At 36.9% G+C, this 16,446-nt stretch overlaps 1 protein-coding gene across 1 annotated transcript; it reads right to left on the bottom strand.

Annotated features, from left to right (window-relative positions):
- Positions 1–1,133: 1,133 nt before the first annotated feature.
- tlcd1 (TLC domain containing 1) lies at positions 1,134–16,235 on the bottom strand. Its single transcript, XM_038303386.1, has 4 exons — positions 15,672–16,235; positions 14,443–14,525; positions 6,451–6,533; positions 1,134–4,806 (listed from the first exon to the last, which is right to left on the bottom strand). Exons 1-4 carry the CDS (start codon positions 15,875–15,877, stop codon positions 4,402–4,404), a joined length of 777 nt encoding a protein of 258 aa, XP_038159314.1. The 5' UTR covers positions 15,878–16,235; the 3' UTR covers positions 1,134–4,401.
- Positions 16,236–16,446: the final 211 nt, after the last annotated feature.

Raw genomic sequence — 16,446 nt, 5'->3', positions numbered from 1 at the left:
CTACAAACTTACTGCAAAAAAATGTCCATCTAAAAAAGTCTTACAATCCTGGATCTCACAGATTCAGATTGATCATCTTCTTTTGTGAAGATTCTCCTCAGAATATTTGCAATGATCTTCCAATGTAGTATGACAATTGTATTTTTTTAGGCTTCTTAACATGATGATAAACATCCTCAAAATAAAAGCATATGTATCTCAAAACAAGATCAAAAAGACCTTTCGGTGAGATCTTAATAGTCTCTTTTGTTATTATGTCACCTTAATAAAAATTTTGTTGAGATGCCGGTTCAGAATGCAAATAAAATACAAGGGCATAAATTAAAACCCATTATAGAAAAAAATAAAAATAACTATCCTTAGAGCACACTCTTAAAATGCTAGAAACACCTTAGAAGAAAAGCACAAAGGATTAAATGTTTATCGGATTTTAATGTTTTTGAAGAAAAACTAAAAACCCTTGAAGTATATGTAAATATCAGAAGAAAACATTTACACCACTTGACATAAGAACTAGTCTCTCTAATGATCCAGGAAGAAAAAGAAGTATAGACATTGGTCAGATCATAAATTTTTTTTAAGTCTAACTTGCAGTTTTATAATTTTTTCCAAAAAAAAACGTGAACAAAAATTACAAGATAGATTAACACATAGGCCTTTTTTTCAATCTGTACAACTCATTTGATACCTTTTAAACAACAAGGTATGTATTTACTTACTAAAACATCAGGAAAGAAATAAGTCTCACTTATTTGAGTAGTTATTATAAATGCTAAAGCTTAATAATTTATAATAATCTTTTAACTTCTTGGTTACTGTTTTTATTTATTAAAAACACATCAGTTGTTCATCTGTTCAGAAGGTGGTTCATGCTATTTTTTTGTTTCATGCGTCTTAAACCAAGGCTATGAGTAAGCCTTGATTTCAGCATCAACAGGTGTTCCTTTCTACTGTAGTATTTAATTTGTCTAGATTGTTTTAACCTTTGCTATTAAAAAAAAGTGTGTTTTAGGTAAAAATTAGTTATGCCACCTTTTCAATGGTAGAAAACAGATGGATAACATGTCTTGAAAATAAATCTCCTTCAGCTTTAAAATACATGTTGAAGAAGAAAGATAAATCATGACTACCAGTGATTTTAAACACTTATTTATTCACTCAGTGATTAAAAAGACAGGGCCGCTATAGATCACTTCAATACAAGACACATTTACAATATTGTGCTCATGTTCAAATAAATTAACTAGAGTTTGCTGTAGATGGGAACTCTCTCTGGTTCAATTCACTCAGTCAATATTGATTTATTGTGTTTTCTGCTAATTTTTCAGAAGGCACTTAGGTATGAAGGCACTATAGCACAGGTCAGATGCATGTCAGCTCGGTCTATGCTGTCTGTTCTTGGCGTTGGTTGAAACAGTAAATGAGGTTGACATCGATTAGCCACAATATTATGACTATTGACTGGTAAAATAAGTTACAGGGCTCATTATTTTACACTCCTATATTCTGTTTTATTCTGCTGGTTTAATACTTGCAACACCTTATTTTGTTTTTTTGAAATAAATCAAAGGTTCTATTGCTAATGCAACAGGATCCTGCTGAGCAAACATCCTCAGATGTTCCTTGTTAATGTTTCAGGTCCACAGGAGGGCGGGGACCTAATGTCACGTCTGAGTAATAAACTTGTCAGTTAGGAATGATAAAGACCAACAAATATCCAAAGGAATGTACATTTTACAAAATATTTTACATCTGTCTGAAAGAGGAAGAAGAGACTTTTTTTTCTCCAATCTGATTCAGTCTTTAAGAGTTCATCATTTCCAAAGTATCATCATTTATCCAAAACAGCAGAAGATACGCAGTGTCTGACCATACGATTGTGCTGCTGTCGCTCTTTTTGAAGGCGTATTTGGGGTTCCTCATGAGCAGCTGTCAGACGGCAGGAAGATCCAGCTTCAGCTCCAATGGAGTCAGATACCAACAGTTTTTGCTATAAAAGGACCACAAACGATCCCACTATGTGTTAGCAAATCAATGTATTCTGGACAACTCTGTCATGTCCACAATCTCTTCAGCCATGAATAAAGAATTGGCTTCATAAAGACAGAAGATTGGTTCTCACAATGACACAATATTAAAATGCAAATCTAGAAAGTTCCAAAAGTCCACATTAGTCAAAATCCTCTACAAAAACAAACAAAAAAAACTTCTGCACATGCCCCATAAGTTAAAACATTTGACTTCCCTTTGTAAAATATTTTTGAACTGACTTGAATGCAGATGTAAAATATATTACAACATACCCTAAAATGGATTTACTGTACAAAACACAAGAGACAATACGCAGTTAACCATTTTAAATACATGTACTGAAGTATACCCAACATATACTTCAACATTACCAGGAAAGGTTAGCATTCCAGAAGCAAATAACATAAACATTATAAATAATTTTAGTACCTATACTATATGTACATCCAGAAACTCATTTAAATTAGCAAGCAACAATCAGCCCGACTAAAAACATTAGCAACATTACGATAAATAAGAAAATCTACCTAGCACCTTTGAAGATAAACTGAAATATTAATTACATATACCGGTAATCTTTATGTTTTTCATATTTTTTTGCTTGAACTTAAAAGTTTGATGCTGCGAGTTTACTGAAAATATCAGCACCATTCTCCTGTTTGTAGGCTAAATGGAAGAATTGCTCACTTTTAGCCTAGGGACAAATACTTTGTGAAAATCAAACAAGATTGGTCACTTTTGTTTGACTTTTCTCTAAAAAAAACTTTAAAAAAACAACAAAGATTGCTTCTCAACTATTAACTCTTTAAACTAGCGGAATCCTGTAGCTACTGAGATTCATTCTCTCATATTGTGTTCTCTGTATAAAGTTTGAAGTATGGGATAGGATTCCGTTTGTTTTTTAGCACTACTTGTATGTTTCAAAATTGTAATCCCTGTCGTACCACTGCTTTACTAAGTTTCTATAACATATTTACTGTTTAGACTTCATTTTATACAGTCAAACACTTTGTCAGGACACATTGTGCCATAAATCTCTCATATTGTCCCTTTTGTTTTTGTTTTTTTGTCCTTTTCTGACTTATAAATTGGCTTTTTCATGTCTTAGTGTTTATAAAAATGGTAAATCACTTGCAATTTCTTCAAATTTAGCTTACAGACATGAATTGGTCATCATTCTTTTCATTGTTAAAAGATGCATTTTACAGTGTTAAACTATCACCACCATCACCTTTAACTTTAAAGGTGTCTTTTATTCCATTTATATACCATCAGTGAAAAAAAACACTGTTTTAGAAAACAAAATAGAGCGAAGTCTATTTACAGCTTAATATCATCTTTTAGTCAATCTTTAGATCCCCCTCCTTCTTTTATGAGTATACCAACCATTAGCACACAGTGCTTTTATACAAGCTTAATGTTGCATCCCACTCAGTGTTATCGCTATTCTACCTGCTCACTGTCATTTATGATGTAGTTATGTTACAGTGTGCTACGGTGGTGCAAACGCGCAGCAAATGACAGAGCCGACTGAGCACACCACAAATGGTCAAACATGCTGCAGACGTAGGAACGATGATAAATCCAAAATATACAAGCACAAAAACGCTCCAGGCACAAAAAAAAAAATAGAGTCATAAAAATGCAAAGTACAAATAAAAACAGCAAGCTTTTAAACTTACAAACTCTCTAAAATAACGGAGGTGCACCAGACCACTAGAGGGAGTCGACCACCTAGTCTGATGGGACGTGACTCTCAGTAAAGACATGCAGGCTAATTCTACCTACATGAATATGCTGATGTTCTATATTGTAAAAGTTTACAGTCACAGGTACAGTACATTTTGTTTCTTCCGTTCAGCTGATGCTGAGGCTTCAGATGTCATAGCTGTTGGTCTGGTAGAGCGCTTTAAGTTTTTTTTTTTTTGTGTAGGAGTTTGTATTTTTTATGTCTGCAGCATGTTTGTCAGCTACTGTAGTATGCTCCATATGGACAAGTCAATAAGATGGGTTTGCGTTAGCCTGAAGCATCAATCCTGACAAATGTACCTTTTAACCTTTAGTTGAAAAGTGATTAAAATAGATACTGATCAAATTTTTTGCAATATATCAAAGATCTCCTCTTAAGACTGTATTAATCTTAAGGGTTTGTCACTTTTACTTTAAAATAATGATAAATCTCATAAAGATGTTCCTGCTTTACTGTTACTTTAGAAAGCAGCACCTGCGTGTTGGTTCTCTAATTGTTTTGGGATCTAATCCTTTGGCAGTGATTCTTTTGTCACAACAATTGTAAATATGAAAATGCACCAAAATCCGGAAATTTTGTCTTAAATAAAAGCATATTGCAGTCCTGTAAACCTCTCCAAATCAGTCACTAAGAAACTTCTTGGAGTTGTTGTTGTGTGTGCCGTTCTGCCCCACGTAGCTCTTGCTTCGGGGGAAGAAGTCTGCACGGAGCAGGCGGTAGAAATAAATCACAATCATGATATTCATTACCATCATGGTGACAAGGAAGCAACCACCGTGATCCAGCCAGGAGTAGTTTTGAATGATGTACCAGGTGAGGTAGAACTGGGTGCTAAGACGAAAAATGACGTAAGTGAAGAGGTTGGCGAATTTGTTGATGTGATACATGGAGGAAGACTGGGCTCCAGCCAGCTTCAGCATCAGCCGTAAGTGGAGGGTGACGCTGTTGACCTCCACGAAGAGGGCAATCAAAGCGCCGGCGATGTAGAGCTCGGTGTAGAGGGCGTACAGGAAGCACCAAATCACCTACAGACAGAACAAATGCTTAGTCTATAAAATTGGATTAAGACATTATCCGATGTTTATACTTTGGTAAAGCATACTAGACTGATTTAGACATTTACAAAATTACAACATGTTTTATAATAAACAATTTGTTCAGAAAATATTTAAGGAATTATTAAACATAGTTTTCAAATTATCTCAAAATTGTGTATTGTCAATTTTCATTAATCGGTTGTATTATTTCCCTCTAAAATTTAGCATTTTTATTATCTGCAGCAGAAACTACTTTTAATTAATAGAGAACAAATTAAAAAGTACCAGTTTGTGTATAATCAACCTAAATAAATTGTATTCCTTAGTGAATGGAGGTACTGATATTTTCTAATATTTTAATTGGTTTTGTTTTAGTTCATTTTATATTTGGTCGATCCAATCTTTAATGCATGTTGTTGAATTGTTATTACTAGTAGTTTGAATAGCCCCCTTATGTTTTTCTTAATATTTATGTCTATTTTGTGAACTATCAAAGGAAAGTTTCTTAAAAGTGTTAAAGGCTTTAATCCGTCTCTAAAAGTTTTTATATGTCTGTGATGTGTTACAGTAAACCATGATAAATCATTTCAGAACTTTTACAAATTAAAAGTGACATGTTACTAATTGTTGCTGTTATTTTAAAATATCCATTCCTATAAAAATGTCCATAGCTGTATATTATTTATTTATTCTCCGGGTACACAGTTTTTATATATTTTTAAAACACTTTACAGTACAGTATTTGTATTGATTTTTTTATGTTTAACTCTTCACTATTATGTTATTCTTATACATTTTTCTAAGGTCCACATTTGTGTGACCATTTTTTTCTATAATAATTTTGCTGTAAAAAAACAGAATTTCCCCACTGTGGGACCATAAAGGGTATTCCTATTCAATTAACATTATTCTATTTAATTCTACTGTACAATTAGGACATTTTTTTAATTAAAGCGTTTTTATATCATTATATGTCGTATCCACTTCCCAAAAGCCAACTCTGTCAATCAAATCCACCAAAGGCTGCCTTTTTCGACTGACTCTCCGCAAACAACAAAATATTACATTGATAACAAAGCATAACTTCCTGAATTTTACGGATGCAACCATGTTGGTTTGCTTTTTTCCTTTTAGAGCGCAGTAGTACCATAGATCATCACTAGGAGGTGAGGAACCATGCTAGCATAATGTATAAATGGTTGTTAGGAACCGAATTCAGCACGGTTCACTGATCTAAGCTCGGTATGAACTTGGCACGATTTAGTTTTCAGAGTGTAGTGTAAATGGGGTAGATGTTTTGACACTGATACCACAATCCTCCCACATGCTCAGTGATGTCTTTTCACTAAAGGAATTTTCTCTTAAAACATTCAAAATTACAACATTTATCATTATTATCATTATCTGTCACCTGTTTGCTTTAATCTAGCACAGCTTATTGGAAAATGGAAGAAAATAAAATTAAACCTTAGCTTCAACTTTTCCTGTTTTTTTAGGCCTTGTGAACCTGTTAATTGCACCGCAGACTGTGACGTTATCTATCTTTTGCTGATTTACTGAGCTTCAGTCTTGTGACTCAGCTATGCAGTCTGAACCAGAAAGGCCAGCTTGAATGAGTTGCGAGCAACTTACCATTGCATGATGGAGCAAAAACTCCCATGATCCTCTGGCGTGTCCTGTCAGAATAATATCACCTGCATCCTGCACAAAGTATCCTGAAACAAAAAAGTCAAAATATATGAGTTAAATATCTATCATAATTAATTTGTTCTGGTCAGCAGCTTGTTCTACAAAAACTGCAGTAATAGTTTAGATGCTGGCAGAGCTTTAGGAAGGGGATTAAGTAGTTACTAACAGAACCTTGGCACTGCAGGGAGTATGGCTAAAAAAAAAAAAGATATATGTGACACTTCAGTGTTTCTGTACCCCTGATCAACAACAGGCAACTATTAAATTTAACATTATTTTCCATTGCAGAATTTTCCATAAACACCACTGAGTTCAAACATCTGATGTTATTTGAAAAACCACACCATGTCTCATAAACATGCTATAAAGTTGCCTTTATTCATCTCAGTAACCATAAGAAAACAAAATTCCAGCCTATTGCAGATTAATTGGAATCTTGTTAATGCAAAGCAATAAATCTCACATTTATGAACAAAGTCATTGAATTTTTGTGTCAAATGTTCAGAGTATGTTTATATGGCATAGCTGACTTATCACTTATCAGTTGGTGTACACAGAACAGATTTTCTGTGGGTGTAAAACAGCATATCTCTATGTAAAAATCATGGTTCTGCAAAACTGAAGATTTTAGCCAGATTAATTTGTAATGCAAAGTTATGAGATGTAACATTTAGGACAGTGAAGCAAAGATTAAAAGCCTTCAGATTTAGTTCACCAGGAAAGAATGCAACTGGATTTCTCTGTTTTTTTTTTTTACTACATATGTTTGTGATCATGGCAGATATTGTATTCTGACCTCCTGCTGCCTAATTAATGACTCGACAAACTATTCATTGGTTTATATGATAATCATACTCGTTGCTCTTCTCTCTGCAGTTTAAAGCAATCAGCCTAAAACATTCATTTGCTGTGTCATCATCTCAAGGCAGGAGGGCCCAAAACAGTTATTCACATCCCTCGTCATTATTTCTATTGCATGGAAAATTACAGGAAGATTAGAGGGATGTTCCGTCCTGCACAAATCCATTTCTAAGTTTTAAACTTTTATTAAAAATGGAAAAATTTTCAAAAGCTTTAATTTCTCTTAATAAGTTGTAGAATGTAGTAAAATAACTTAGGAAAACCGGACTTACTTCAATATCGTTCACTACTTTAACATCATACTAAGACAGCTGCTTGCATATCCTACAAACTGGCTGGTTTTCAATGTGTAACCACATTCTAAAAAGCCTAAGGAATGTCGAATGTCGACAGTGTTGCCTGTCAGCTGCCTAAACGGGGGGCTACCACACGTTCCCATCGCTTATACGATAAACCTTTGCTATGACATATTTCCAGTGAATGTAGAAATTAAATGGAAACTAAAAGGTTTCTGTCAGAGTTCCAAATTCCCAAATTAGTAGGGAAATATTGAATTAAAAAATAACTTTTCTCCATTTTTCCCATATCATTTAATAAAGCAACATTTGAAAAAAGAATGTTCTGGTATTCTCATTGTTGGTTTCTAATTGAAAAACAAATGAAATAATGAATGGATTATTTTGTACTATAATCTGTAATTTTATATTTTACCATCATTGAATTACAGGAATTTAAACTGCATCACAAGCTACAGCACAGTTATCATTGGGAACATTTTTAATGTTTTAATGTCAACAAAAGGTTACATGTTAAAGGTGTAATGTCTCATTTCTTCCAGAGCAGGACCCTCACATATGGCGTACTTAAAGGAGCTAAAGAGAATGTGAGCTTGTATGGTGTCTGCAAAATCCAGGGTCATACCATTTCAGAAACTGACAAATCTTTAAATAAGAGGACACAAACTGCAAAACAGGATTATTTTGCCACCAATATTCACAAGATCATTAATTCCAGCAAACCAGTTGCACATTCCAATGACAGACACAACTCTGAAATGGGCTCACTTGGAACAGATAGCCAATAAGATATCACCACTACTGAACTGTGATGTAGCCCTTTTGATATGTGCCAACAAGCCCCCTAACAAGAAAAGTTATTTCTGGTGAGGGAACTTTTGCATATGCCGAACGAACCGATATAGGCTGGAGCGTTGTGGGGATTTTCATCCAACCTATTGATTGTAAGGATGGAATAGGATTTAGCCACAGGGTAATGGTGCAACAAGTAAAATAAGTATAAGTGCATAAGTAACTGTCATGCAACTACCTACCACCCAAATTATTGGGTGATCATTGTGTGTATAAGTCAAATCAAGGAAATCAGCCCTACAGAGGTAATCAAGATTTAAGGGTTACATTTTGCAGAGCAAAGCACATATGAAATTCCAAAATCACAAGATTGCCTTCTCTGTATAAGAAAGGTCAGAGCAGACTCCTCCTGCTGAGGAGACAGGTCTTTTGGAGAGCAGGGGGTGCTCCTAAAGACCTTCTATGACTCTGTTGTGGCATCAGCTATCTTCTATGGAGCTGTCTGTCTGTGCAGTGGCTTATCTGCTGCTGAGCTAAAGCGGCTGGATGAGCTGATCAGGAAGACCAGCTCTTTGATTGGATGCCCTCAGGTGGGAAACAAAAGGATCCTAACTAAATTAACATCTCTGTTGGATAATGTTTCCCACCCCATGCATGAAGCTGTTGCAGAACTGGAGAGCTCCTTCAGTGAGAGACTGCTGCACCCTACTGTAAATGCACCAGGGAGCGTCATCACAGATTCTTCCTCTCAGCAGCTGTAAGACTTTATAACCATCACTGTTTCCAACAACCTAAATAAGTTGTTACATTCATCCTGATTTTGCACAGTTTCTACCTTAGTCAGTTAAATAACATGCTGCTGTCATTTTGCACATCTCTGATGTTGCTGCTACTTTCAAATATCCATTACTGTAAAAATGTCTGCAGCTGTAAACGGGTTATTTATTCTTCACGTGCACAACACATTCAAACACTTTACAGTACAGTATTTTTTAACTCTTCACTATTATGTTATTTTTATACACTTTTCTAAGGCCCACATTTGTGTGACCTTTTTTCTATAATCTTATTGCTGCTGTAAACACCAGAATTTATCCATTGTGGGACAATAAAGGGATTTTCTATTCTATTCTATTTTATTTTAAAGGCAGGGATAAAACAAAAGGGAGAGTCACTATGAGCTTCCTCTTCCTTTCAAAGAGGACAAACCAGATTTATTAGATAACAATGTGCTGTTCACATCATCAATGAATGAGAATGTAAGAATGTAAGAAAAAATAAGCCGTACAGCACTAATTATGTTTAATTTATAAATAGCATAATATATACAGGACATGCTGAGAAGTTTTCGGGGTCCGAATTCGGACAACAACCATCCATGATGTGGAACACTCTGCATCATGGAGTCTACCACTCTGACAAACCTGGGGGAAAACGTCACCTTTTCACTGACCAAGATCTAAGAACACACTTATTGGAGTGCTGTATAGATTTATAAAGAGTTCAATAGCCATTATGTTTGACCTGGAAACGATGTTTCATCAGTTACATGTTGTTAATCAAGATTACCTTAGGTTATTCTGGTGGGACAAGGGCAACTTAGATTCACAACCTTAGGTTTACAGAATTAAGATGCTTCAGTTCAGTGCATCTGAGGGACGTGGACGAAAGAGTATCTACTGGACCTCCAACATTGCCAGACATGGTTAACACAGTCAAAAACTCATAAAAAGTAGTTACTGTCAATTTAAAAGATGATGGTACACTACGGTACAAGTAAGACTCATCAAGGTGGTGGAATATACTAGTGCTGATTGTATGGTGGGGCTGCTCAGTGGCGTAGTGGGAAGCATGGCTGCCTCGCAGCAAGAAGGTTCTGGGTTTGATTCCTGGCCAGGGTCTTACAGCGTGAACTTTGCATGTTCTCTCCAGGTACCCCGGCTTCCTCCCACAGTCCAAAATCATGACTGTTAGGTCAATTGGCTTCTCTAAAAAAATCAACTTAGGTGTGAGTGTAGATACTGTAGGCACCAACCCACCCCTCGTGACCCCACTTGGGACTAAGCGTGTCAGAAAATGGATGAATGATGGTATGGTGCGACAGTAGTGATATTGATTGAGTCAACCCTAGTTATGTACTCTAGCGAAAGTATGTTGAAAGCATTTATTGATTTGACATGCTGCATCAAATTACCTGGAATAAAATCCCTTATGTGTGATTTGGTGGGAGTGTAGGTGTTGTTAAATATTTACAAATTATTAGTTAATGTAATAGGTTCTCTCAATTAACTGCTAAATTATTATTTTAAATACTTGGTTAAATTTTATTTAGATTTCATTCGGCACAAGCAGCCAATGTGGTATTTGTTCAATATAATCCGTTAACGCTCTGCATGTTACAAAATTAGCTTCTACTGGTCATTTATAAGTTAATAGTTGTTCATTTAAGAAATATGAACAAATTGTCATGATATGCTGGGATAGCTGACCTTAATTACTTATGCCTTTCACCTGTTTAACTCTTTCCAGCTCCTAATTATCATTCATCTCATCCACCTGCCAGATTCCCTTATACTGGGCTCAGTTCCAGCTATCATGGCCAGATCATTAGATGTTCTTTTCTGTTGAGTCTGTTTATTCCAAGGGCATGTCCTTGATCCTGGCGGCCAGAGGAAAGAGGGTTTTGTGCCTGTCTCGTCTCCTGCTCGTCCACTGTTCCTCCCCTGCTTAGTCCTCTGGGTTTTTGGCTCTTTACGCGAGGAGGTTCAGTTTTTATTCCAGTAAGCCTGGCTCCAAGGAGGAGAACAGTTTAAAGGTCCTGCTCAAGTTCTGGTTCCACGTCCTGTCTCTGCTACCCTCCACCACTGAGCCTGCCCGTCTGCACCTGATCCTGTCTGCTCCTGTGCGTGTACGCCTGGTCATGCTTCTGGACTCTTTCAGACTCTGTACCTGCCTGGGAGCTCTGGGATGCCTGCAAGCCTGGATCCTGCCTGTTCTGTCAGTTCTTGCCTGTTCTCAATCAATGGCGATGATTGGCACAGAATTTTTCCCCTTAATAAATCAAACCAACCATTTAAAATCTGCTCTCTGTATTTAACCAGGTTATTTTAGACTTCTTTTATTGTCATTGTATAAATCCACATAATGAGATTGACAATGAAATGTCATTGCTTGGCTACCAGGTGCAGCGACATCGGTATGTAGGTTAGATTGAAAATAAATACTGTGGATGATTAAAAAACTATATAAATATAACTATAAAAAGATAAAAGAGCTGAGAAAAAAGGGGCTTTTAGTGCATATGTAATTCGGAGTTGGGATCTGAAAATAAAGAATAATGTCTGATAATGTCTATTAAAATCTGTTTATCATTAGGAACATATAAATGTGATGAAAACCAAAATTTCATATTATTTGTAAGGGGGGACACACACATACAGCACTGCAAATTTCTCAAAAAAAAAACCTTAAATTAAGTTTTGCTTTTTAGGTTCAAATTCATTTTTGTAAAAAAATCAATGAAATAGTAGCAGTTTCACTCCAGGTTGTACACTGGAAAAAAATCTAAATCTAGATAGGTAATTTTTTCTTAAATAAGTGCATTTGTTCTTGGATTGAGAAGGTAAAATATACATTTTCCCAACGGAACAAGACAATTTACACTTACAATAAGAAAACACAATTGCATTGTCTTATTTCACTTGTATTTCATCTAATTATCTTATTTCAAGAGTAAAAATACTCATTCCATTGGCAAACCACCTTATTTAACTACTCAAATTAAGGGTAAATACACTTAATTTAAGACATTTTACTTCTAGGTCGCTTTTCCAGGTAGTAGTATCAGAAATGTCTACTGATCCATGGCTGCCAAAGTAGTCATTAACAGATGATAATTTCATGAGATAATCTAGAATATTACAGGAACATTTCATGAAGTCAGGGTCATCCAGTGTCATCAGGGCTCAGCGATTGTTAAGCTCTTCTGACAGGAGAAGGAAATGTCTCTCATCATCATATTCAGACATGCAAACTAGACAGTTCTCATTTGGTGATTATACTGTGACAGCCAGATTCAGCTGAAACTTTTCCTGACTGGAAAGGTTTCCATGCGTGGCACTCAAAGACACTCAAAGCAGGTCTATAAACATGCAAAATCTTGCAGGTTTTTTCTTTGCCTGTTAACAGTAGTTGGGTTGGGGGAGGGGGGGTCTCTATAGAGTTGTATTCTCATAGAAACATGAAGAGGTTTAGGCACCACTGAGACTCAGGTTGTTTTTGGTGGCCATGGCATTCGCCTGTTAGGATTAAAGAAGGAGCTGCTGACAGCTTTGAACAACAGAGAGTGACTTAATTATACACTTCTTGAGTAGTAGTAGACAGTTGAATAAAAGAGGTACGATTAAACCTCCAACACTTTACCTGTCACACAACAGCATGTAAGTGCGATAACTCCTTATATGTAACTATTTAAAGCCAAAACCTTTTTTTTTGTATGAACACTAAAATTAAAATAAATAATGCTTCTCTGGCTGTAAAGGCTTTGCTAAAGTTTCCATACTTCTTGAATATTTAAACATTCTGCATCGCATCCACAAGCTTCAGAGTATTTAGTTGTTAATTTATGTGAAAGATCAACATACAGTGTAGTGTCCCATAACGGTAAGATGTGCAGAAGGAAAATTATATTTGGTTCCCAGAACTAAAATCCTAATTAACAAGCGAAACTGATAGTCGCAAATTACAACTGAAAGTGTTTTAAGGTAGCTCTCCTCCAGCTTTATAAAAACGGGGTCATTAATAATGGATTTCATAGTTTTGCAAAAGGTTCGTGATTGGAAAATAGGTCTCGATTGATGCCAGACTCATATGAGATGCCATATGTGTTAAAGGGGACAAGTCACATACTGTAGCTTTACAAAATAGTTTCTTTTTGCACTATTTGTTAGCAAACTTATATGTGGTTTAAGCCCATGTGACCAGAGGAATGACAGCGCATGTGCCAATGAGTAAAGGGGAAAGTAAGGGAGACAAGCAGGCCAGCTTTTACCCAGTGGGTAAGGTAAAAATCCAAGATCACGTGTAGAAAAAGCTAAAAAATACCGAACTCCAACAGGAATACAAGATAATTAGCACTTGAAATACAATACAAACATTCATATTCACTAAAATGGGAGCTAAATGTGCAGAAGCTACCAAATTGATGGATGTATCATAAGGTACTGCAAGATACCGACAGTGTACAACAATATTTATCTCTGCTGATACCGGCAGCGCAAAAATTCTTTTTAGGCCAAAAAATGAGCAAATAAACACTATCAGGAAGAACACCTGGCCTATATTGTTACATCTGCCAAGGATGATATGTTTTCATCTGCATTGGTTTGTCTGTTTATCTGTCTTCTAAATAACAAAAATGACTATGGTCGTATTTTGCAGACATTTTCAGAGAATGTGCATATTGTGACTGGCAACTAATGATAACATATTGAGTTTTGGTGATGATCTAGATCAACAACTGAATCCAGGAAATTTTTTGAAAGATTCTATGAATACAGGTATTAACTTAAGTTGGAAGTCACAACATGTCGGTGGAAATGAGCTACTTGCCGTAGTTCTGCGCTCTTAGAATGCTTTTATGGTTGTATTTGAAGATGTTTTTCTCAGTAACATAGTATGTGTATATAATTTCCTGCTAGAAGACGGATCTCCAAACTTCTGAGGCTTTCAGGAAGCAGCTGGATTAACACATTCACTGTTTATCCCAATAAGGTCAAACCTAAAGACAATTATTTACACCTTTTTTATTGAGGGGTAACAAAGTCATAATCTTTTATTTTTTATTGGTTTTATTATTATTTACCGATTTTAGAAAATTATGCAAATCAATTCTTTTTCGCCACACAGTTATACAGTATGCTGCACACAACAGTTCTGTGACATCATTGTCAAATTTGTAAAAAATAACAGATCTGTGTGTACTGACCTGTGGAGACGCAGATGAGCACGTAGGACAAAGGGGTGTGAAACTTATGGATGTTGCTAAGCGTCTCAGGCCAGATCACCACACTGTAGAGAAGGATACACATTATGGATTAATCGTCCTGAATATTCACCAGAGTCAGACAAACACTGCCTCATTAAGAGATATCAGTAAGTCATGCCCTTTAAAACATCCCCCAACCACCAGACATGATTGCTTTTAGCAGATGCGTTATAGGTGTGGTGGCTCATAGAACTGCACACACCAATTAGTTAGTAGCAAAGAAAACGAAACAAAAAACTATAATTATATCTGCAATATTCTCACACTCTAAGATTATTACTTCACAATCAACCTGAAAAATAACTGAATCTACCTGAGAAAATATTTTTAAAAAGAGCTCATAGTTTGATCCGGTCTCAGGATCTTGTTTTCTTTCATACAAGTTTGTAAGATCCCACAGCATGACTTTGCAATATTTCCCCCACTGTGCCTCACAAAGTTTCTCCAATTCTCTTTGGAAAGCCTTATATGTGAGCAGGTTCCCTACACTTTTGAGAGATGTCATTTGATCATTGTAACAGATACTATCTTGTGAGTGATAAAGATTACCTCTGCTTTCATTTTATTTCACACACACCTAATAATTCAGGATTTTCTGGGAGTGCCTCCCTGTGTAAACATGCCACAGTGAAAGACCGGTGGCGTATTGTGCTGTGTATTACTGATTCATTTCTTCCTTCACAAGCCTGATTCAGAGTTACCTAAAATCATAGAGGGATTTGAATGCATGAGCCTTACTACCGGCTCCTCATGTCAAAAGATGAGTCATGTGCATGATCTGAAAAAAAAAAACGTTTTTTTCTAAATGCTTTCACAATAAGCCAGCAGGTTTTTCCTGTTGATATTTTTCGTCTTTCTGTTTGTGGCTCAGATGTGAGGGGAAAAGTGCTTAGCTGTTCATTAATTGAGCAAAAGCAGCAGAGCTCTGTGTCTCCCACTGTACACAGGCATGTCCCTCCCCTCCTAAGAATGCCATTGTCTCTCCCCCATCCCTCGCTCAGTCTGGACATGCCCTCATCTTCTCCTGGCTACCACAGGCTGTCACTGCTGCACACACACATTCTCCCACACATCGAATATTATGTGAACCGTGAATAGACAATGCCACCCCAGTGTGAAATGGACGCATAGATTGGTGAGGCAGCTGTCTGCCCTGGATGGACACTCACCAGGTCAGGGCCCATGTCCCAGTGAGCAGGGAGTGCACCATGGACACTGACAGGTTCTTCCACTTCCAGGAACGGAAGGCGTCCTGCTGCACCACCTTAGGGACAGGCAGCCTCTGCAGCAGCTGGTGGGCCACCCTGAAAAGCAGAGAGCAGACCAGAACCGAGGGGCCCGGGTGGCTCTTCAGCAAAGGCAGCAGGGCCTCCATTCTCTTCTTTACGTCCCTGCTTCTATATAAGCGCCCACTGCTGCCCCACAGAACCGGTTTGTTGGGGGTTTTTTCAGTGTAAAAAGGTTTTCTCCGTGTGATGAGAGGGCTGTGCACACCGGGGGGTCTGCAGGAAGAGGAGAGACTGGAGCTGCAGAAGAGGATCCTCCGCTCAAATCACCGCAGAGCTGATGGATGAGATGGTTTTTTTTTAGCGCAGGTCCTGATCCAGGTCCAGCAGAGGATAACCGGGTCGGATCATTCCAGTGTTGAGGTGTTTTTCTTTACACTGCGTCTCGTAAACATGATGCGTTCAGCTCGGCTGTCTGTGCAGAATGACGGGAGAAGGGAGGGAGGGGGAGGATGGGGTGGCGCAGCTGCTTCACAGGAACAAGGAGGGGCAGACGCGCCACCGCGGTTATGTTACGCAAGTAACAGAAATCACTGAATCCAGCACAGGGCTGCTTAAAATGTGCTATAAGCTAAGAAATGAGAAATAAAAATGAAACGAATGGCTGCAGTGGATCTTATTGGGGTTTTTTCTTTGTCCCTCTTTGATCTCGTGGGCG

This window comes from Cyprinodon tularosa, unplaced genomic scaffold (assembly GCF_016077235.1).
Source record: "Cyprinodon tularosa strain WSP-4 unplaced genomic scaffold, ASM1607723v1 ctg51, whole genome shotgun sequence".
Taxonomy (NCBI): domain Eukaryota; kingdom Metazoa; phylum Chordata; class Actinopteri; order Cyprinodontiformes; family Cyprinodontidae; genus Cyprinodon; species Cyprinodon tularosa.
This window is presented reverse-complemented; position numbering and strand designations above follow the sequence as displayed.

Excerpts from the sequence above, each read along its gene's own strand:
- tlcd1 (XM_038303386.1), bottom strand. The coding sequence starts at position 15,877 with ATGGAGGCCCTGCTGCCTTTGCTGAAGAGCCACCCGGGCCCCTCGGTT. Across the intron at positions 14,526-15,671 it reads GGGACATGGGCCCTGACCTG|TGTGGTGATCTGGCCTGAGA; the intron begins GTGAGTGTCCAT and ends CCTTCTCTACAG. Across the intron at positions 4,807-6,450 it reads TTTTGCTCCATCATGCAATG|GTGATTTGGTGCTTCCTGTA; the intron begins GTAAGTTGCTCG and ends TTCTGTCTGTAG.